The sequence below is a fragment of the Bos indicus x Bos taurus genome, chromosome 2, assembly GCF_003369695.1.
Source record: "Bos indicus x Bos taurus breed Angus x Brahman F1 hybrid chromosome 2, Bos_hybrid_MaternalHap_v2.0, whole genome shotgun sequence".
NCBI classification, from domain to species: domain Eukaryota; kingdom Metazoa; phylum Chordata; class Mammalia; order Artiodactyla; family Bovidae; genus Bos; species Bos indicus x Bos taurus.
Genome location: NC_040077.1, coordinates 85,141,803 through 85,166,280, shown reverse-complemented (window position 1 = coordinate 85,166,280; position 24,478 = coordinate 85,141,803). Strand labels below are relative to the sequence as shown.

Sequence of the window (24,478 nt, the reverse complement as noted above, 5' to 3'; positions counted from 1 at the left end):
AACCTGGGTCTTTGGCACTGCAGGCAGATTCTTTACAATCTTGAGCCATACATATAGGTACTTCAAATAACAACTTTTGGAGGCAAAAATATTATGCTAAAATAGATAACGAGAACTGAAAACAGCAATGTAAACACATTCCTGATTACTTGACTTACTGGTATTCTTTGCTTCAAATGTCAGCTCGGTTTAATCCTTCTTTTCTATCTACATCATGTACATATAATACGAGACTAGGGCAATACCTTCCAAAGTCAATTCCTGGAACACAGAGTATGTGGTAGGGGAATGATTCCCTCCCAGGAGCTAAGAGTTCACCTCTATAAACCCTGACACATAATAACTTCTTTGTCCTTTGCTTCCCCATTCATAAAGTAAGTATTGGACTGAACGGCATCAGAGTGCTTATTTTGGACTAAAATTTTTTAAGTTGTAGTAAGAGTGTTAATAGCGGATTACTAAAGGAAAGAATTTAATAAATCTAGAGGAAATAAGCAAAACTATAGGTTTGTAGCCAAAACACTGGCTTTTCCCTTTTGGTTTCACTTCCCCAACATAAACAAGGAGAGAAAATCTCACTACCTGTTTCCGTTCCACCTCCACTGTTGCTTCCATTTCTTGTATTCTCAGTAGCAAGGCTGATCCAGATTTCTCAAGAGATTCCCGTAGGTGCTTCTCCTGGGACAGTTGTCTCCTTAGCTACAGAGTAACACTGCAGTTAGGTGAGACCAAGGGAACTTCACAGCAGTTTAACAAAGATCAAAGTCACCATGAAAAGTTTATAGACATACCATCTCACTTCCATTCTTCATACAGTTATGACTGCCCAAAAACATGTTTTTGTTTCTCCCTAATGGTTAACTTTCTAAGAAATGCAGGGTCAAATTTGTTACCCTCACCTTCCTACTATATAAGTCTGTTTTCCAAACTGCAGTCAAGACTCATTTGTAAGTTGCAAGAAGCATTTGAAAAGGTGGGCAAAAAAGAACACAAAGAAAATACTGGAGCACACAGCAAGTAGTGAGTACCACTTCATGAAACGTCTGTGTATGTTGCTGCTGCTGCTGTGTAAAATATGTCAGAAGTTTGAGAAACACAAATACGTCTTATGTATTTTCTGTATTTTAACTCTATTTTTCTATGATTTCTTCATCTATATATGTGTATGTGTTTTTTATCCCATAATATTATAACCATTTCTCTGAAAGCTGTTTTAATTATGTATTGGATTTTTTTGTGTTAGAATTTAAAGATCAGAAAAAATAATGAAGTAGTTGCTAAGTAGCAGATAAAAATAGCATTCAAGAATTTGGGTACACTGATCTTATTTCTATCCATAAATGACTATAAGTCAGATAAAGATACAAAGAAGGTTAAGTTTTTTTTTTTTCCTTCTTTCCAATTCAAATGGAAACTGAACGTGGCACTAGTGGTCAAGAGCCCACCTGCCAATGCAGGATACAGGAGACTCCGGTTCAATTCCTGGGTGGGGAAGCCCCCTGGAGGAGGGCATGGCAACCCACTCCAGTATTCTTGCCTGGAGAATCTCCATGGACAGAGGAGCCTGGGGGCTGCAGTCCATGGGGTCGTAAGGAGTCAGACGTGACTGAAGCAACTGAGCATGCATGCATTCCTTTTATAAACTGATAATAAATTGAAAGAAATTCTATTTTTAAACCCCAGTAAAGACAACTTGAGTATATTTTATAACTCTTTTCTACATTGTACATATGTAATTTATAAGTGTCTTCTTGAAGGATGGTGTATTTTACAGTTTTAAAGTTTTTTAAAGTGAAAAGGATGAAAAGTATGTTGATATGAAACTGTTACAAGATAGACTGTTTTGGAAATGTTCTATGATTTTCTTAACATACACCTAATACTGAACATCTGGACATTTCCAGTGTCTTGCTATTCCATACTGCTCTGCTGAACATGATTGTGAATAAACCTTTCACTGAATTTCTCATTATTTCCTTGAGATAAATCCTACAAAAGGAATTACTAGGGTAAAAGTATAAACACTATTTTAGACTTTTCATACATTTTATAATTATTCTTCCAATCTTACTTTCTTATCAGTAGTATTTGAATAAATGCCATCAGCACTAGAGATTACAACATTCTTAAATCTTTGCTAATCTAATAAATAAAAGGCAATATCTTAATACTTTTTTCATTTCTTTGGCTCCTAGTGAGATTAAAATTTTCCAATATGGTTATTAATTCTTCACATATTTTCTGAACTGTTCTTATCCTTTGCCCACTGATTTTGAGGTTTTCAAAGTCATTTAAAGTTCTTTAAAAGGTACGATTATTAACTGTCTAATTTCATTATGTTTTGTTTTTTTACATGTATAAGATTTTAATTTTTATATAGTCAAACCAACTGAGCTTTTAATAATCCTGTTCCTTCAAGTTTCAAAATTCCTTCCTTAACCAATGATCAGTTAAATATTAGTTTTATTTAAGAATGAGTCATAGTTTTTGCCTTTGGCTGTACTTTTCAGGTTCTATTTTAGTATCAGATTACAACTACTTTATAATTTAAGAGAAGCATCATATACTCTTCTAAGCTCTACATCAAATTATACAGTATAATTTGCTCAAGATATAATTTAAGTGCCTTAGAAAAGGAATCTTTATTTGACAATTATACTACTGAGATACTCATTCCTAAAGCTTTATTAAGGGCAATCAGTTAATCTATTTCATGTTTATCAGAATCAGATTTTATATATATATTTATCTCTTAGAAAGGATATATACTGCATTTACTCTATTCTTTGTATAGCTCTGTTATGGGTTGAACTGTATCCCCCCAAAATTCACATGTTGAAGCCATAACCCCAGTATCTCAAAATATGACCATAAATGGAGATAAAGCCTTTAAAGGGTCATTTCAGTAATGAGGTCACTGAGGCGGGCCCAATCCAACGTGACTGGTGTCCTTATAAGAGGAAATCTGTACACAGAGACACCAGGGATGTGTGCACAGAAAAAAGACCATGTGAGGACACAGAGAAAAAGGTAGCCACCTGCAAGCCAAGGAGAAAGGACTCAAGAAAAAACCAAGCTTGCTGATATCTTCATCCTGGACTTGTTGCCTCCAGAACAGTGAGACAAAAAACTTCCATTGTTTAAGTCTAATGTGTGGCAGTGTGTGGTAGCCCCAGCAGAACACATCCTCCTTGCTCCACATACCCTCAAGACGTTCATGTTTGACTCATACAGTCCTTCTTAGGTCCTCAACAAGTTCAACGAAAATTCAAGATTTTACCACAGCACCAAGAATTAAGACTTTTCCAATAAAAAAACAACACTAAGTGGCAATCCAATGGAGAAAGGATAGTTTTTTCAACAAATTGGTGTTGGATCCACTGGACATACACAAACTCATATAAAGAATCTAGATACAGACCTTACACCTTTCACAAAATTAGCAATTCAAAACCTAAATGTAAAATGCAAAGCTATACAACTTCTAAGATAATACTGCATAAAAATCTAGGTGACTATGGGTTTGGCAATATTTTATATATAATTACCAAAAGTATAATCCATGAAAAAAGTGGTAAGTTGAACTTTATTAAAATGAAAACCTTCTGCTCTGCAAAAGACACTGTTAAGAGAAAAGACAAACTATGGATTGGGAGAAAATATTTGTAAAACACATATGGATAAAGGACTGGTATCCAAAATATAAAAGGAAGTCCTAAGACTCAACAATAAGATTAAAAAAAAAAAAGGCCCAGCTGCAAATGGGGAAATGGTCTCAGATACCTCACCAAATAAGATAAACAGATGGCAAATTAACATATGAAAAGATGCTAAATAATCACATTATCAGAGAACTGAAAATTAAAACAAAATACTACTATACATACACCTATTAGAATGGTAAAAACTCAAAACACTGGTGAGGATGTGGGACAGTAGGAACTCTCTTTCATTGCTGGTGGAAGTGCAACATGGTACAGTCATTGCAGGGCAGGTTGGCAGTTTTTTAGACATCTAAACACAAGCTTACCATAGGATCCATCAATCATGCTCCTAGGTATTTATCCAAACAAGTTAACAACATGTCCCAAAATAAAAAAAAGACCTGCACATGAATGTTTATAGCAATTCATGATTGCTAAACTTGGAAGGAACCAAGACATCCTTCAGTAGGTGAAGGGATAAACTTTGGTACATCCAGACAATTGATTTTTCTTCAGTGATAAAAATAAATGATCTATTAAACAATGAAAAGACATGGAGAATTTAAATGCATATGCTAAATAAGTGAAAGAAGGCAGTCCAAAAAGGCAACATATTGTATGATTCCAACTACAGAGACAATGAAAACATTGGTAGCTGCCAGGTGCTTGGGAAAAAGAGGGTGGTGGTGATGAGTGTGTAAAGCAGAGGGTATTTTTAGGGCAGTGAAGTGAAACTCTCTTGTATACTGTAATAAATTAAAAAATGAAACAATCTAAACTGTGGACTTAGTAATAATGTATCAATTCTGGTTCATAATCAAATATAACAAATCAAAGGCACCAGACTAATACAAAATGTTTAATAATAACAGAAACTCTGGGGGTGGGGAGAAAGGGTATATGGGAACTCTGCCTATGTGCAATTTTTCTAAAAACTTAAAACAGCTCAAAAGTCTATTAAAATATCCAAAGTATTTTTTTTAATGTGAAACAATATATTCCAGCAATGAACAGTAACGCTTTTGTCAGCAATTACTGATAAATAAAGCACTTCACATAAGAGAATGTTCCAGATATAGCTACACTTACCACCTTAAGCACACTAAAATTTATAATTTTTAAAATACTATATCTATTTCTGTTTTGTAGAACAGAATATTTTAAATATAATTTGATCCTTTTGATTTGGACTAATGTCAATTATTCCATCAGGGGATACTGAGGTTTTTAGGACACTGTCAGGGTGTATTGAGTTAGTAATTCTGACTCTTCCCACTGTTTTCAGCTGCAGATTTTTAGTCCAACAACTTTTAGTAGCCACCTACTTCATAATTCCAATCTGTTATCTACTTAAATAGAGGCTGAAAGTTATAAGGTAAAATTAGATGAGCAGACTTATTAAAAGCTTTTTATTTTAAACATTAAGTTAATGTAAAAGGTCTTTGTGTGAAGGGGTCCACTAACTAGTGGACGGGCAACTGCATGAGTTCCATGGTTACTGTTTCCCTCCTGACTCAGAGAGCAGTTATTTTTTATTTCAGTTTTTATGGCATTATTGAGGTGAAAGGAAGTCTTAATGTCATATAAACGCAGGTATGACTTCAAGCAGCATATTTTAAAAGTCTTCCTGATAGTCACATTTTCTTCTTCAGTGGTTTCTTCTCACTCTATTCACTTTCTTGACTTCCCCTCTACAGTTCCAATGCCCCCTCCACCCCCTCAGCATCCTTTTTACCTTACCTCTTGAATTTTAAGGTTCATTTTACGTTTCGTGGTCTTCAGTTCCTCTTCAATAATAGCCGCATTCTTCTAAAAACAGAAGTAGAAAAGGTTCTAAAATCTGATAGGAAAACTGTCCACAGGTATATAAAATCTAGACTTTTGAGGGAAATCTATAAAAGATATTCTGACTACAGTTATAAATATTTCTTAATATGAATCTAAAGAAATTATTACAATGAGATATTTAAAGTTATTTTATTACTTTGATTCATGACTTCTATCATTTTCCCTTTTAGATCATTAAAAAATGATTAGTCACAGGTACCTCCTGTGTAAAATTCAATCATCAGAGGAAAACCTGGTAACTGCTAGATATTTTTCTTATGGGATATATTCCTATTTTTTTTAAAGTACTCTATTTCTTCTAGGGCTTCCCTGGTGGCTCAAAGGTAAAGAATCCACCTGCCAAGGCAGGAGACATGGGTTTGATCCCTGGGTCAGGAAGATCCCCTGGGGAAGGAAATGGTAATGCACTCCAGCATTCTTGTCTGGGAAATCCCATAGACAGAGGAGCCTGGCGGCATATAGTCCATGGGGGTCACAAAAACTCGGATACAACTTAGAGACTAAAATAACAAACATCATTTCTTCTAGCCTCAGATATGCTTAGGAGTTGAGGATGAAAAACACAGCTTTCACTATTCATTCTTTCATAAGATGTAAAACCTCAGAGTCATCTATGCCTTCTTCCCTACCTTGAGCCCCTGCCCAATACCATATTCCAGCATACCTTTCTTTTCAAAATGCCACAACTGTAGTTCAGACCTAATACGGCCTATGCCTCAAATAATGCAATGGATTCCTAACTAGTTTTCCTGTCTCCAGTCTCTCCTCCTATAATTGATACTCCATACCAGGGACCCCCAACCCCTGGGGCCATGGACCAGTACTGGCCTGTGGGGTGTTAGAAACTGGGCTGCACAGCAGGAGGTGAGCATTGGGTAAGGGAGGGAAGCTTCCACTGTGTCTATAGCCGCTCCCCATCACTCACCTTACTGCCTGAGCTCTGTGTCCTGTCAGATCAGCGGCAGCATTAGATTCTCACAGGAGCATGAACCCTACCATGAACTGCACGTGAGGGATCTAGGCTGCGTACTTCTTAGGAGAACCTAATGCCTGACGATCTGAAGTGGAGCTGAGGCAGTGGTGCTAACAATGGAGAGCAGCTGCAAATACAGATGATCAGTAGCACAATCAATGTGCTTGAATCATCCTGAAACCATCCCCATGGAAAAACTGTCTTCCAGAAAACCATTCCCTAGTGCCAAAAAGGTTGGGGACTGCTGTCCTATACTATTTCTGGATTAGTTTTCTTATTTTCATTATGTCACTTTCTTATCTCTGGAGAAGGAAATGGCAACCCACTCCATTACTCTTGCCTGGAAAATCCCATGGACAGAGGAGTGTGGTAGGCTACAGTTCATGGGGTTGCAGAGAGTCGAACATGACTTCACTTTCTTATCAAAAATCTTAGTCACTCCCCCAAAGACCAAGCCCAACTACTTGAATACTCTTGATTTTGAGATCCTTTATGAAGTTAGCCCTAGCTGATTTCCAACTTACTTCACACAAACTGGTGTGTCAGGCACACAAACACTCTGGTCAGGCTAGCCTATGCCTCTCCCCCTAACTGCATCCAGCAGAAAGATGCAGGTTCAAATCTGAGATACAGGAATAATACAGGGAAGTGTGATCTCAGAGAAGTGACCTCTCTCTGGGCCCCAGTCCTCTTATCACTAACATAAGGACAATAATACCCTAACCTGGAAGTTTTGCAGAGATTAAGCAAAGTAACATGTTTTAAAGAAAAAAATCTCTGTTATACTGCCTGGCCTACGGAGGGAAGACAAATTTCTTTCCTTAGTCTTTATTTTTTGCTGCCTCTGTGAGTACTCTTTGAAATGTCCACACCTCTCTGCTTTACCTTCTAAAGGTTCAGCTCAGGTCCTGTCTCTTCTTTGAAGCCTAGCCTAATCTGTTCTAGACAAGACATGTACATCTTAAACCCGCCTGAACATAAAACACTTAGCTGGCAATATTGGCTTACATTTGTCCTATATTGGCCTTTTGTATTTCTTATACCCTTATTTTTCCTCTTTAGTTTCCTGCTGTGCCTTCTTCTCCAAGGAAGCATATAAGCTTTTGAAGAACTCAGACTCCCTCACACCTCTGGGTCTTCAAAAGTCGCATAGAAGAGCTCTATAAATATTCAGTTACTAAGAGCACACAATGCTTTACACTGTCGATGGAGATAAATTTCAAATGTCAAGATCCTCACATCAACATCACCTATTTTTAAAAGTCAGTTTTTTGGGTCTGTTGCCTCCTCCAGCTAACACATAATGGTGAATTTGTTATCCAGAACTTTGGACACAAACCTTTGTCTCAGAGGCAATCTCCAGAGTAGCAGTCAACCTCTGCACCTCGTCTTGTGCTTTATCTTCCTCCTCTTTTACATCTCGCAGTTGCTGGCGCAAATTCATCACTTCTAGTTGCAACAGCTTGAGGTCCTTGGAATGCTCCTCCTGTATTGTATTCAGTCTCTCCTTCAGAAAATCTACCAGACAGGACAGAAGGGTCATCAAGCAGCTTAAAGAAGGTGAGGAAAAGAATCACAAACTCATCAAGCACCCACACAGGACCAAATTTCTGGTGATTCTCTTCTCTCTGTACCTGTTTTCTGTGGGTTCAAATCCTTTTCAGTTTGCAGACGGAAGATGTTCATCTTCAAGGACTGGATGAGACTTTCCAGACGGCACATTCGATTGACCAGGAACTCACAGTTTTTCCACAAAATATTTGTTTTTCCTGAACAAATTATCTCATTCTGGATAGGTCTAGTGATGTTCTGGCTCACAGGTTGTTCTAAACATTCTGGAGTTTCCAACTGGCCCCTGGACAAAGATGCCAATATAACAATATTATAAAGTAATCCCAACCATTGAGTTAGAACTGGACATGGCACAACAGACTGGTTCCAAATAGGAAAAGGAGTATGTCAAGGCTGTATATTGTCACCCTGCTGATTTAACTTATATGCAGAGTACATCATGAGAAACGCTGGGCTGGAAGAAGCACAAGCTGGAATCAAGATTGCCGGGAGAAGTATCAATAACCTCAGATATGCAAATGACACCACCCTTATGGCAGAAAATGAAGGAGAACTAAAGAGCCTCTTGATGAAAGTGAAAGAGGAGAGTGAAAAAGTTGGCTTAAAACTCAACATTCAGAAAACTAAGATCATAGCATCCGGTCCCATCACTTCATGGGAAATAAATGGGGAAATGATGGAAACAGTGACAGACTTTATTTTTTGGTGTTCCAAAATCACTGCAGATGGTAACTGCAGCCATGAAATTAAAAGATGCTTGCTCCTTGGAAGAAAACTTATGACCAACCTGGACAGCATATTAAAAAGCAGAGACATTACTTTGCCAACAAAGGTCCATCTAGTCAAGGCTATGGTTTTCCCAGTAGTCACATATGGACATGAGAGTTAAACTATAAAGAGAGCTGAGCACGGAAGAATTGATGCTTTTGAACTGTGGTGTTGGAGAAGACTCTTGAGAGTCCCTTGGACTGAAAGGAGATCCAACCAGTCCATCCTAAAGGAAATCAGTCCTGAATGTTCATTGGAAGGACTCATGTTGAAGCTGAAACTCCAATACTTTGGCCACCTGATTCGAAGAGCTGACTCATTTGAAAAGACCCTGATGCTGGGAAAGATTGAAGGTGGGAGGAGAAGGGGACGACAGAGGATGAGATGGTTGGATGGCATCACTGACTCAGTGGACATGAGTTTGAGTAGGCTCTGGGAGTTGGTGATGGATGGACTGATGGACAGGGAGGCCTGGTGTGCTGTAGTCCATGGGGTCATAAAGAGTTGGACACGACTGAGCGACTGAATTGAAACTGAAACCACTGAGTCAATGTTGCATTTCTACTGAGAATAAACAGTAAGTTCTTTAGTTAACAAATATCTGATAGCCTCTGCAAACTTAACTATAGAGAGAACTATTAGGTAAATCCCATAGACAGAGGAGCCTGGTGGGCTAGAGTTCATGGGGTCACAAAGAGTCAGACATGACTTAGCAACTAAACGACAACAACTAGGTAAAGAGAATGAGACCAGTATGGGATGGGTAAAAATTACTGACATTTTAATGGTTGTTTTAACCTGGATTTTTCATAAACTTGCTTTGTATGTAAAAACAAGTGATACATAAAACATGCTAAATGCTAATTCTATAACATAAAATTAAGAATTAGTTAGCATGGAGGCAATATACTCACATCCTTCTTAGAAAAATTTTTAAACAAAGACATAATAAAAATTCCTATTTTGTTCTAACATACTCAACATTGGTACAATTTTAATCTTTTAACTGCTCAACAGTTATTTACTCTATAGGTGCTGTAACACCAATCATACTAATTTTTGATCTTCATAAGAGACATTCAGGAAATATATATATGTAATTTTAAAGAAAATCACACCAGTAAATTCAATATTGGCTGTGTAAGCACCCATATTCTTCAGGCCTTTAACAATCTAACTTTTAATGGGAATAACTTCTTCCATAGAACAAAGGAAAAACACAGTTCTTTTTTTGAGTACTTCGTACTCTTGCCTAGAAAATCCCATGGACGGAGGAGCCTGGTAGGCTGCAGTCCATGGGGTCACTAAAGAGTCAGACACGACTGAGCCACTTCACTTTCACTTTTCACTTTCATGCATTGGAAAAGGAAAGGGCAATCCACTCCAGTGTTCTTGCCTGGAGAGTCCCAGGGACGGGGGAGCCTGGTGGGCTGCCGTCTGTGGGGTCGCACAGAGTCCGACATGACTGAAGTGACTTAGCAGCAGCAGCATTCTAAACTATGAATTTCTTTTTTAAGACTTAAAACCTCTCTTTTAATTTATCATAAATCTGGAAAAAGAAAATATAGATCATATTAATGGCATGAATCAAGTGAGATGTTCATCTTAACTAATTTCAAAGTCTATTTTTACAAAAAGTATCAAATTTTTTTCTAATTATGTAAATAATTACATTTGTTTTTAATCAAGTATTGAATATAACACACTTATATAACACACTTTGAATACCTGTTTAGAAGTGGTAGTAGCTCTATTATAGGAGGACAACCCTTTATCTTGCAAATATTTTCTAATTAATATTCTATTCATAATGGTTATTTCTCAATTCTTTTCTAAATGCTTATTTCAACTGCCAAACCATCCATACTGTGACTCCTTATTATAACCAGTGAAGCAAAACTCAACCTACAGGATTCATTTTTCATTTGCTACCTTTTGTCACCAAAGTCCAACATTATTAGGTCATCCCTCAGAGAACTGGTCTGTTCTTCAACTATTCTCATCCTTTGCTGAAGTACTGTGAATGTTTCAGAAGCTGTAGCATTGATGCGGGTTGGAGAGAGGACTGGTCTGGACATTGTAGTTTCCATATGCACCTGAGAATAAAGTTACAATATTAGTGTAGTTGATTATATTATCGTTCAAGATAGCAACTGCCCCTTCCTGTGGAGGATTGTATATCCCTGTCCTGTTTAGCTTGGAAATGGCCATGTATCCTGCTTTGGTCAATGAAATGTGGGTAGAAGCTTTAAGGAGCTCCCCCAAGTGGCTCTGCCATAAAGAATCCACCTGCAATGCAGAAGATGCACAGGAGATGAGGGTTTGATCCCTGGGTCAGGAAGATCCCTGGAGAAGGGCAGGCAAGCCACTCTAGTACTCTTGTCTAGAAAATCCCATAGACAGAGGAGCCTGTCGAGCTATGGTCCATGGAGTTACAAAGAGTCAGACACGACTAAAGCAACTGAACAGACACACATAGAAACTTTAAGAGCCAACTTGTCATCAGCTCTTTCTTTTCCCTTCTCTGTAAGATGAGCAACATCCCAGATATGGCCTTCTCCATAGGCTTAGATCCCAGAGTAAAGACGACGTGAGCAGAGCCGTGGCCCACGCATAGTGTGAGTGAGCAATAAACTTACATTGTTATAAGCCACAGATTGTTGGGTAGTTTGCTACTGATCACAATCTATCCTGTCTGCTACTATTAGACATACACTAGGATCTATAACTTGGCTGAGGGAGTTATTACCTCTTTCATTACCAGCCATTTTCATTTTAACATGTTGCCATCCAAACTTTCTGATAAAAACAACTCTGCAGTACTTGGACCTCTGAGCTGCTGCTGCTGCTAAGTCGCTTCAGTCGTGTCCAACTCTGTGCGACCCCATAGACGGCAGCCCACCAGGCTCCCCCGTCCCTGGGATTCTCCAGGCAAGAACACTGGAGTGGGTTGCCATTGCCTTCTCCAATGCAGGAAAGTGAAAAGTGAAAGTGAAGTCGCTCAGTCGTGTCCGACTCTTAGCGACCCCATGGACTGCAGCCTACCAGGCTCCTCCGTCCATGGGATTTTCCAGGCATGAGCACTGGAGTGGGGTGTAATTGCCTTCTCCGGGACCTCTGAGCAGTTGCCATAAAATAGATTTATCAAATACCTTGAAGCAGTGACTTTTAAAAATAACTTGCAAACCAACTTCATAGCAAAGACTCTTCTAAAGCTACTGACATCAAATTACCAGACTCCTCCCTCAAGACCACACAAGAGTAATTGGGAGTAGTGACACTACTCGTTCAGGTATTAATTACAGAAGCAGAATTAACTTAAAAGCATTCTCACCACTGAATCACATTTCCAAAGTTCAATGACAAGATCAGTGGTAGAAACTTTAAGAACATTTTCCTGTAACTCCATCCTGTACAGACATTTCTACACTGAACAAACTGTAAACCTTAACCATCACTAGCAATACTGTACCTATGAGAATGTGCTCACAAAGGCCCCACTTGGGATATTATTAACACATCTTTCTCTCCAGCTTGGTGTGTAATCACATACTCTTTCTTCTCCTTACCTCCCAGGCAATGGAAGTGGGGACTACCTCAGGTTCAAGTCACTGAAGATGGTCCTCCGGAACCAATGAAGGAATTAAGTAAGTTTTAAAATTGATGGCAGGATTTAAGAACCATGGCGGGGGTGGGGGCGCACTGTGGAAAGGCTGAGCTTCTTGCCAACGTAATATTGTTATAGCCATTGAAGACATTTTTTCATCATGGAATTACCTTCTATCTTTCCCCTACAGGTCTCAGAGAAAGTCTTTTCTATTTCTTTTTACTTAAATAAAAGGAAAACACTTTATTGAGGAACGTTATTGTTTAGTTGCTAACTCACATCCAACTCTGTGACTCCCATGGACTGCAGCATGCCAGGCTCCTCTGTCCTTCATTATCTCCTGGTATTTGCTCAAATCATAGTTGACAAATATGAAATTGAATATATATAAAGTGTACATGTGATTTGATATACATATACTTTACAGAATGTTTACCAAAATCAAAATAATTACATCCACAAAATTAACAACCTCGTATAGTTAATGTAGCTAACTTTTTTGTTGTGGCAAGAATGCTTAAAGACCTTCTCACAGTAACTGTCAAGTATACAATCTCATTTTAACTATAGTCACCATGTTATACACTAGATCCTCTTATTTGAAAAGGTAACTTACAGAATGGGACAAAATATTTGCAAACCATATTAAAAGGCTAATATCCAAAGTATATAAAGAACACATACAGCAGAGTAGCCAAGAAACAATCCAATTAAAAAACGGGCAGAGGATCTGAAAAGACACTTTTCTATTGAAGGTTTACAGGTGGCCAACAGGTACATGAAATGATGCTCATCATCACTAATCATCAGGGAAACAAACTCACAAGATAGCAGCTCACGTCTGTTCAGTTCAGTCGCTCAGTCGTGTCTGACTCCTTGCGACCCCATGAATCAAAGCACGCCAGGCCCCCCTGTCCATCACCATCTCCCGGAGTTCACTCAAACTCACATCCATCGAGTCGGTGATGCCATCCAGCCAACTCATCCTCTGTCGTCCCCTTCTCCTCCTGCCCCCAATCCCTCCCAGCATCAGAGTCTTTTCCAATGAGTCAACTCACATCTGTTAGAATGGCTATTTTTTAAAAAACAAAAGACAACAAACATTGGCACAGATGTGAAGAAAAGGGAATTTTATGCACTGTTGGTGGGAATGTAAACTGGTACAGACATAATGGAAAACAGTATGGAGATTCCTTAAAAAATTAAAAATGAACTACCAGAAGATCCAGTAATCCTACTCTTGGGTAAATATCTGAAGGAAATAAAATTAGTATCTTAAAGAGGTATCTGCATTTCCATGTTCACTGTACCAGTATTTAGAACAGCCAAGATATGGAACAATTCATCAGTAGATGAATAAAGATGTGATTTATGATGTTATTCAGCTACATGAGAGGCCATCCTGCCATTTGCAGGATGAATCTGGAGGGCATGTGCTAAGTGAACTAAGCTGGACAGAGGAAAAGAAAAGTGTGTGATATCACTCATATATGGAATCCAAACACCAAACCAAAAAAAAAAAATCCAATTTCATAGAAACAGAATAGAATGGTGGTTGCCAGGGGCTAAGGGAAATGGAATGATAAAGGTCAAAGTGTACAAATTTTCTTTTTAGTCTTATTTTATGCTTCTGATCAAGATTTCACTCCTTTGTGCTCCTCTATAAAACATAATGCGTTTCTTACACACATAACCTTTCTGAATTCTTTAACAGACTTTCTGTTAACAATCAGCTTAAGGATATGGCATAAAGAAGCTTTTATGTTTTCAATGCATTCTTAAAGGGAAAGACAAAAGTACAGGCAGGTATCAGTGGAGTCTCTGGATACACAAAGATGTGAAGTGAGGTTCATCTACATTTCTGGGAAAAAGCCGTATTTCGAGATTCCTGCTCAGGTTACCACAAGAGCAAGGACAGTGTTCCTCAGGTAATAGAAGAACCACAAGACAAACCCTAGGACTGGTTCTTCTGCCATGAACCTAGGGCCAGGGTTGGGGGAACCACCAATAGTAGTGGGTGGGGAGAAAATGGAGGAGCAGCAACGAAAAACACAACACGGATTTACCCTTCAGTCCACGTTCTTTCACCTGCTGTCTGGCTACTGCCAACACAGAATAAACCAGGCCAAGGGCTGTGAGAAAAAGTAAGAAAAGGGTGTTTAATCTGGTTTGCGATAGACAGCTGGCTCCTTTGTCCTCTCTCTCCAAAAGAAGTTGAAAAGTTCACATCTCCACCCTCCCTTATAGCTGGCACATCCATGTGACATATCCTGGCCAGTGAGGCTTTAGGCAGTTTTCAAGAAGCTTCTGGGAAGATGTTTTTTTCCTGATAAAAAGAACAGAAATGATGGCACCAGTCCTTTCCTCCTCCTGGGTGATGCCCAGAGCTCTGAAGGCTCTTAGAAAAGTCAGCCATGCAGTGCCTCACTGTTAAATATAAACAGAGTCAGGGATCACCTGCATCTTAGAACATGGAAAAGGCCACAGTAGCTCAGATTAACCTAACATTTAAAACTGCTGCTGCTGCTAAGTCGCTTCAGTCGTGTTCAACTGTGTGCAGGCCCATAGACGGCAGCCCATTAGGCTCCTCTGTCCCTGGGATTCTCCAGGCAAGAATACTGGAGTGGGTTCCCATTTCCTTCTCCAATGCATGAAAGTAAAAAGTGAAAGTGAAGTCGCTCAGTCATGTCTGACTCTTAGCGACCCCATGGACTGCAGCCTACCAGGCTCCTCCGTCCATGGGATTTTCCAGGCAAGAGTACTGGAGTGGGGTGCCATTGCCTTCTCCGGACATTTAAAACTAGTAACCTCCGAACTTTGCATATGTGAGAAAGATAAACTTTCGTTAGTCATTTTTTCCTGTTTCTTGTAACAACAGCATTCCTGGGATACAGAGTAGTCCCAGGTAATAGTTGGTAGAGAAATGAGGAGGAGGAGGAGATAAAGGAAATGACAAGCAGTGCCTGAGCTGGGAGGGAAGGGCAATTTTGGGGGCAACTTGTTATGCCGAGGGAGCTAGTTATAATAAAAAGGACTGTCTGATTAAAAGAAGTCAGACAGAAATACTAACACAAATATAAAAGTTCATTTTTGGAAAAAAAAATACAGAAAATAAACTAGGAGTTCCTCATCTATTTTTAGTAGGATGTAGATTTCTACTTCAAATTTTTTCATGTAATTATTGAAATGTCATAGTTTTGCTGCTATTTCCTCAAGGTAGCCACAGTATGTACAAAACGCATTAAAGTAATGCATTACATTACTTTACAGGGTGTGCATGCATTCAGCCAAAAAAAACAAGATGAAAAACAACTCAAGTTGCTTCATTTGCTTAGGAAAGAGAAAAGTCTATATACATTTAGGTAAGAATTTGATTGGCATCATCGCTCACACCCAACTGAACCTGAACTATCCTGGAGTTTCTCAGGCTTCTGGAGAGAAAAAAGTACTCTTAAACAAAAAGGAAGAATAAACTTGGCCCCCAGCCTCTGAGGGACAGGAGGTTTATAGAAAACTCATCCTAATGAAGCAGAGATCAAGATGCCTGGGCCACCAACTGATGGTGTGCAGGGGATCTAGTTTTTTTGTGAAATATACTGCATTGTCCCCAAAATATTCTCTATCACTGAGGTTCAGGTCATTTAAGAGGTTGATTCAAAAACTAAACAAGCCAATTATCCCTTGGAGGATTTATTACAAACAGGTCTCAGGGTTAGCTGAAAATTCTTCTTCCCCATCCCCTCTCCACATGCAGAAACAAACAATGTTAAGGTCAGGAGAATCCTCAGAAACAAAGCAGCAATGATGGCCCAGTAGTAACAGCAAAGACAGCCTTAACATCCACCAAGAAGTCCCTGAGAGCCTATTAGAGTAAGAGTAAAGGAAGGACTTGAGATCAAGTGAATCTGTTGAGCTGAGGTTTAGAGTCAGGGGAGACTCTCACTTTCACTGCAGATACTCCTACCCCTGCCTGTCCTCCCTTATCGGGCGGGTCCAACCAAAGGCAACAGAAATACCATGCCCTCATACACAATCCACAGGCTACTTGGAGGCCAGTGGCCAGGACTTTATGACCTTATATTCAGTAGACTTGCAATTCTGTAAGTTATTAAGTTATAATAGACTTTCAACTCTTTAACATAAGGGGATAGAAGCCATAACTTCTCTTACAAGAAAAGAGCTTTAATTGCTAATATTCTAACAAAGAGACTATATAGCTTGAACATATCTGTGCTATGCTATTTCTGAAAAGGAGTAAACATAATTGAATGCAGCCTTGATCCTAAGTCCTGAAGTCTTACAGGGAGCCGGCAGGAGGCACTCCGCTCGTGGCAAAGGTCACGAGGAAGGAGGCTTGACATAGGCAAAGGCGGGATCGAGCCTCAGGAGTCCCCCTGGAAATCCTCAAGCATCTACCCCCATAATCAGAGCCTGCCTACTTTACTACTTTGTGCTCTCACCTACACCTCTGACTTTACGGGGGGCTGTCCCCCACCACCTCTTTCGGATGAGTTAACTTAGAGCTCCAGTTAATAAAAACTCCTGGGCCTGATAAGAGTGTTTTAACCTACAAACTCCTCTGAAGGTTCTCTAGCCTGCCTGACAGGCTTGTCCGGCCACATGTGATTGCTCACAGCCTCCCAACCGTGAGAGGCACGAGATGCTTTAAACCTTCTAAAAACAGGTTCCTTAGAAAAGTTAGAAAACCGTAAGTGTAAGTATAGTGGGCTGATTAGAAATTGTATTGGTGAAGGGTTTTTCATTTGTTGAGCCAATGTTTGTTGCTCCACATTCCCTGCCCTTACATACATTAATGAATATATAGAAGAAATAAGTATTAACCTTTGGTATTAATCACGTTAGACCTTAGGCTAAGTAAATTCTTTCCTTAATTAAAATTCACTACACCCTCACCCTATAGGAATGTAACTTTATTTGGGTGGCGTCTGTTTTATGAATAATCACCCCTGGAGAAATAAGTGTCCTGGTTGACTGACCGCTGTCACAAGGAGAGGGTCATAAATTGTCAGCAGGCCCCCTGGCCAGAAGATGATGTAACAACCCTAAGACCTCTGTATACATTTGTATGAAGCACCTGACTTTGATAAAAGTCAGGACTGCTGACCCCGCGTGACTTTTGCATAACATCTCAGTGTATAAAAGTAGACCATGGAAAATAAAGAATTGGGATCAGATTCTCGAAATATTGGTCTCCCCATGTCGCTCTCTCTCTCAAACTCGGGCTAAGTCTCCATCTGGAACACGGAACCCGCCATGCTTACTAATTATGCCTGGGCTTCTAAGATCCGACCGGGGAGGCCTCAGTGTCTCCTCTCCTTCGGGAGAACAGAAGGACGCCTGCAGACTACGTAAGTAGTGCAAGCTTCTTGTCTTGAAGCTTTATTGGTTTCCCGCATAAACCGAGCTATTCAGCCTCTTTTCTCCACTGAATTTTCCTACTGAGCTATCCTCATTCTATTACTCTTTACATCTCTAATTAATATCTAATTGAAGCTATTGTATCCTGATCCTCGCCGACGCCGTCCCTGCTTTGAACTCCCTGGATCAGCCAGGGCTGGACCCCGGCAAAGTCTGATAGCAACAATAATAAAAATACTAAGATATAAACTTTTATTTTTAAAAAAGTTAATTCACAATTACTTTCATAAATATGTCATTATCAAGTTAATACAGTTCTGTCCTTATGTTTAGGGAAAGTATTTTCAAAAAGCTCAGGTTACCTCACTGAAAGCATGGCTTGAATAAGACAAATGTCATAAGCAATATCTAGTAAGTCAGGTGATTCTGAAAAGGCAACATTTGCTTTTGCAGACATGAGCTCCATTCTTATACGTGGCAATAACTACAACTATGTGCTGTTGGTTCCAAAAACAGGCCAGGGACTCAGTGTTGCTTATCACAATCACTAAAAAATAATTCGGTCAGTAATATTGTCTTCATTAACTCATATGTTTAACAAGCATTTCCTGAATGCCCACCACGAACCAGAAACTGTTTTGACACCAAGGAATACAGCAATGATCTAGAGAGACAAACTCCTTGCTCTCCTGGAACTTATATTCCATTTGAAGAAATAAGTAAAATGTTCAGTTTGTTCATTTGTGGTAAGTACAATGATGAAAAAGCTGGAAAGAGGATGGGATGGAGGCTGTGGTACAGACTGTCGTTTTAAACAAAGTGGTCAAAGAAAGCCTCGCTGAGATGTTATTTAAGGAAAGACCTGTAAAGGAGGTGCAGGAGTGAATGTGGCTATCTGGGGACAGAAAAGTCCAGAAAAAATGAATATAGTGCAAAGACCTTAAGTCAGAATGTCTGATGGGTCTGCAACAGTAAGGAGGTCAGTTTGACTGGGGAGGACCAAGTGAAGGACAGAATACTGGGAGATGAGGTGAGAGGGACTGTGTTACACAGTGACTTAGAGGCTATTGTAAAAGTCTGCCTTTATTCTCAGAGCACTCGGAGGTTTAGAATGGAGAAGTGCTGGGATCTAACTTAACTTTTAACTGGATCACTCTGCCTAGATGGTAGCCAAGACAACAGAAAGATGGCAGAAAGACAACAGAAGTAGGAAAACCTACTGAAAAGCAACTACAATAATCCAGGGGAGATGCCGAGGGCTAGACCAGGGTGCTAAACAACGGAACAGTAAGAAGTAAGAAGAGGTCAGTGTCCAGACATATTTTCAAGACAAGTTTGGCTTATAGATTAGATGGGAAAGGAAGCAATGAAAGGAGGGTGTTGTCATTAATTGAGACAATGAAAGTCTATTAGGAAGAACAAGTTTCGGGGTAAAGATCAAGAGTTGTTTTGGAAATGTTAAATTTAAAACAGGAAAGATGCCCAATACATGCCTGAACTTGTAGATATGGAGTCAGCAGAGAAAGGTGGAATAGGAATATACATTTTGAAGTTGTCAATATAGACATGGCTTTTAAAGCCGTGGAGACTGGATAACAAGAGTACAGAAAAGATTCAAAGACCTAACCCTGGGCGCTCCAAGATGACTGTGAGACTTTCAAGTCTGATTAACTCGAGCTTCACCTAAGGTCAGATTCTTAACCACTTCTATCTCCAGAGCCGGACAGTACATGGGATATAGAGGATAGCAAATGGGGATAGTTGAGCAAAAAATTAAGTTGTTCCAACATAATTAGTAGCTAACAAGCAAGCGAAGTAAGATAACAGGTGGCAAAACTAAGAAATAATTAACGTCGAAATGGTTTTCCCAGGAACCTATAACGCCAACTTAACATGTAAAGAAAAGTTGTACTGGGGTTTATCGGCAGACCCTCTCTGGTGGCTATCCTTCCCTCGCTGGAGCCAGGTCAATGCAAACCTCGCTCCTAAACGGTTTTCAACCGAATCCAGTGCAGAAGTGCCATAAACCCCAGGGTCCTGAGGTCTAGAGGGCGAGACTAAACTCCGCCAGCGAGGAGAGAGGGCGGCATGAGAGACGACGGGGGCCTTATCTGAGGCACCGACTCGCCTCCGCGGACCCCGCACCTCCCAGGGCCCCGCAGCCTCACCCCACAGTCCTTCTGCCGCCCGCGGCTCTGTCCGGCAGCAGGCAGGTTGGTTTCCATGGAACTAAGACTCCACTTTATACCTACCCGCTCCCCGGCGCAGTAGCTCCGGTACGCAGGCGCACCCGTGGCAGGGCATGCCGGGAATCGCAGTTTTCCCGGCCCTACAGGGCCCTCCGCCCCGGGCGGGATCCAAGCCGGAATCCAGCGGCGCGCACGGAACGCACAGCCCCGTGACCCGGATGACGACAGGGCTCCATTGTGCTCGCGAGCCAGGCACGCAGGGATAGGTAGTTTCCGCCCACTCAGCTCCCGGAGGTCCTACGGCGCCAGCTTTGCAGAGTTAATTAAGCTTTTCCTTCCCGTGAGCGTGTGCTTTTGGATCATTTGACACCCCACAGCAGACCAGAGTCCAAGAAAAGAAAATGTTTTTAGAAAGACGGAAAGTATCAAATTTTGCTGAATAGGAAAATAAGATTTTTTAAATGAATATAAAAAAATGGTAAAACCGAGCTCAAACATTTTTCCCAATAAAGAAAAAAACAAAGTCTCTCTTCATCCTTGATCATGATGGCCAGACCGAGAGTAAAACCCCGGGGGGATCCGCTCTCTTGTCTCTTGCCTTGTGTACAGATTAGTAGGTATTTCTCAACGAGAGAGAGCGTTGAGAATAAAACTTCAGTCGTTTCTGAGTTTTAAGAGTGGGAATTCAAACTTAACAATGTCTTCTACAGTGAAAAGACAATGCGATTTTGCTTTAAGTAGCTGGGCAGAACACCTTTTACCAGCGCAAGGGCAATTAATCCATTCTTCTAGTTTCCCTGGGGTTGCAGCTGAGAATTAACTTTCGCCGTCAAATGAATGCAGTCGGATCCGAGATGAGTCCTCATTTGCCTAGCGAGTGGCTGGGCTGAACTGATCTCGATGTTCTTAGATAGCTGAGCCCCGCGTGAGATGAATGTCCATCAAACCACAGCTGTAAGACATATTCATCAAACTGTAAACCCATCCGATGAAAGAGATGAGCACCTCATATATTATTCAAGTGAAGGGACCATATAAAGCTTTTAATATGAAAAGCGGGAGAGTATTTTAGAGCGTCAATACAGAGTCATTTTCTCCTACGTTTTCTCTTGCAGTGACCTCTGATTTATGCGTGGAAGTAAGGGGTATATGTATGCACAACACAGATAATCTGCACATTTCAGTGTAATGAGAATTTTCACCTTCTCCTTGAATCTCCATATTAAGCAGTAGCGAGGGAGCCAAATTGTTTAAATTTAGTGTTTTTAATTTATTTCCCTCTGACTACCATCTGGCAAACCATATAAAAACTTGAGCAATTACAAAGTTAGAGAAAAGAATCTGAAGTCTTCAATAAACTAGTTCATCTGATAAGAGAACCAGTTTCTGGACACCTGAGAATTTGTTATATTAAAAGACTTTTTTTCCAAGTGCCTAAACCTATTGATTTTTTTCCTGATTTCCCTCTTGATTTCAAATGATAAATACTGGGTTAGCCAAAAGGTTCATCTGGGTATTTTGTAACATCTTTTGGCTAACTCAATAGTTTTCATACTTGTTGGCCTCATTCAATAAGTAAAGTCTTTTCAGCCATGGAAATCCTAGGGATTCCGTGAGGACCACTTTCTCTCTCATCACAGTACTATAATAGTGTTCTAACTGGGTTTACAATCATTCTTCCCAAAGCATCTTTCATATGATTACAAAAATGATCTTTTGAGAAAGTAACGTGATTGTCTTAGTCTTTTGCTTAAAAGCATTTAATAGCTCCCACTTAAACTTGTCGTTTTCCATTGAGAAGTATGAAGCCCAAACTGCTAAAAGCTTCAGGCTCATCCACAAGCCTCATATGCACCTGATTCCCTAATGGAACCTTGAATTCAAGCCTACAGGCATGTCTTTGCCCTTGCAGGGTCTGCTTGCTCTGCCAGGAATGCCCTCACTCTGGTGAACTCAAGGCAAATGTAAAGATTTACCTCTTTTGTAAAGGCATTCTATTCCCTCTCAAAGTATTTATTTCACAGTGTTATAATTGTCTGTGTGTCTTACCTCCCCTGGATTGGGCTGTAAGTTACTCAAGGGCAAGACCTTTGTTCTCCTCATTTTGATTTTTAAATTTTCAACAGTGAGCACAGTGCCTCACAGACAGTAGAAGCTTGGTACATCCTTGTTTAGTGAATGAATTAATGAATAAATTTTTAACGCTACTTCAGACAGAATGCTTCTACACTCTCCTGACTGTTTATATATTCTATTTGTAGGCCAGGAAAAGGCATCTGCTTTTTTCCTCACCTGGGAATGATTTCACATTCCAATTATGCAAAAGGCAGCAAAGTTATCTGCAACCACTTCCCCTTAGAGTTGGAAATGTACTCTGTGGACAAAGAAATGCAAACATATACACAAAATTAAAGTTTTCATATGTTGGTGGTACTATGGAGGAATGAGAATGGCAAATTCACTAACTGATTCTTCACCTTCTATGGTCAGTCTGATGAAGTATTGGCTTCACGTTTATTAAAGATTAAAGAGCTTCCCAGGTGGCGCTAGTGGTGAAGAACTCGCCTGCCAGTGCAGGAGACATAAAAGATTTTCTCTGGGTCTGTAAGATCCCCTGGAGGAGGATATGGCAACCCACTCCAGTATTCTTGCCTGGAGAATCCCATGGATAGAGGAGCCTGGAGGGCTACAGCCCATAGGGTTGCAAAGAGTCAGACATGACTCACCCATAGAGATTAAAATGTGGAGTATTCTCTGACTTTTTAATGAACTGGTGATCAGCCCAGAGTTGAATATATAAATCTGTTAGTTGAATCAATTTAGGGTAGCAGTGCTTCTTACAAGGTCTCTGTCACCTAGCTTTAACAACTAAATTGTGGGGTCAAGTAGATTTTCACATTGTTGTTGATCCAATTTAAGAATAAAGTCAAGGTTATGGAGATGTTGCTGGAGCTCTGTTTTACATTTCCTAAAATAAGAGTTCTCTTGGTATTAATGCTGCTGCTAAGTCACTTTAGTCATGTCCGACTCTGTGCGACCCCATAGACGACAGCCCACGAGGCTCCCCTGTCCCTGGGATTCTCCAGGCAAGAACACTGGAGTGAGTTGCCATTTCCTTCTCCAATGCATGAAAGTGAAAAGTGAAAGTGAAGTCGCTCAGTCGTGTCCGACTCTTCGAGACCCCATGGACTGCAGCCTGCCAGGCTCCTCCATCCATGGGATTTTCCAGGCAAAAGTACTGGAGTGGGGTGCCATTGCCTTCTCCGTTGGTATTAATAGGATGACATAATCAACAGACGGAAGAAACATGGGTGTTTTTGAAGTTGACTTAAATCAGCTGCCAGTTATTTCTGAAATTTTCCAATTGAATCAAAATAACAGTATGATCTATTGAATATCTTTTGAATTGGATGTTTTAAATACAGTCATCCCTCCTCATCTGCAGGGTATTGTTCCCAGGAGTCCCCCACCCCCAGGATATCAAAATCCAAGGATGCTCAAGTCCCTTATATTAAATAGAATAATATTTGCATATAAACTATGCACATCCTCCCTATACTTTAAATCATCTCTAGATTACTTGTAATACCTAAAATAGTGTAAAGTTTATGTAAATAGTTGCTCTCTGCAGCAAATTCAAGTTTTACTTTTTGTAACTTACAGGAATTTTTTTTTTCCCCAAAAAAAACCTTTTATCTGAGGTTGGTTGAATCTGCTGATGTGGAACTCATGGATATGTAAGGCTCACATGTATGTTGCCTCACATGATCCTAACTGTAAGTTTAAGATGTAGTAGTTATATTCCCATTTTACTGATAAGGCAATTGAGATTTGAGGAAGTGAGATTGCCTAGAGCCATACAGACAGTGACAGAATGGTTATTTGGGCTTGGATCTATCTGGTTTCAAAGCCCATGCTTTTCAATTTGATTCCATCTCTGACTCATTTTCTACTCCATTCTGACAATAGTAGATCAAGACAGAGATTTCAACATCTAACTATGAGATGACATATACATGAGTTAACTCCACACAATGGGATACCACACATTTATTAAAAAATGAGGAAATAGAGGTGATGGTATATGTTTACCCGTTTTCTCTATGTTTAAAATTTTATTGATAATAAAAAAACTGGAAAAGAAAATATATATGTACTTACAAGGAAAGTCTCCAAGGTACACATTCAGTGAAAAAAACAAGGTGTTATGGGATAACAGAGGGGATAAAAATTTTATATATGTGTAAATAAGTACTGAGAGAATACATAAGGAATCCATAAAAGTGACTAAAATTTTTCATCCCAACCAAGATAATTTTTACAAAATTTGTATTATCAGGTAACTTTAGATTCACAGAAGAGTTGCAAAAACAGTATGTAGAGCTCCTATATACCCTTCACCCAGCTTCCACTACTATTAATATCTTATGTGATCATG

General features: G+C 39.8%; 1 protein-coding gene across 4 annotated transcripts in view; it reads right to left on the bottom strand.

Moving 5' to 3' along the window:
• CCDC150 (coiled-coil domain containing 150) overlaps positions 1–20,093 on the bottom strand; it is a 91,597-nt gene extending 71,504 nt beyond the window's left edge. For 3 of the 4 annotated variants that reach the window (XM_027563395.1, XM_027563411.1, XM_027563420.1), the window contains exons 1-6: positions 20,020–20,093; positions 10,798–10,961; positions 8,160–8,380; positions 7,865–8,043; positions 5,445–5,513; positions 583–699 (exon numbers count right to left, since the gene is read on the bottom strand). In XM_027563395.1, the coding sequence (XP_027419196.1) occupies positions 583–699; positions 5,445–5,513; positions 7,865–8,043; positions 8,160–8,380; positions 10,798–10,961; positions 20,020–20,076 (807 nt within the window). In that variant the 5' untranslated portion in view covers positions 20,077–20,093. Of the gene's footprint in view, positions 1–582; positions 700–5,444; positions 5,514–7,864; positions 8,044–8,159; positions 8,381–10,797; positions 10,962–14,538; positions 14,789–20,019 lie in introns of those variants that run through there. The other variant, XM_027563401.1, reaches the window with a different exon arrangement.
• Between the last annotated feature and the right edge of the window lie 4,385 nt (positions 20,094–24,478).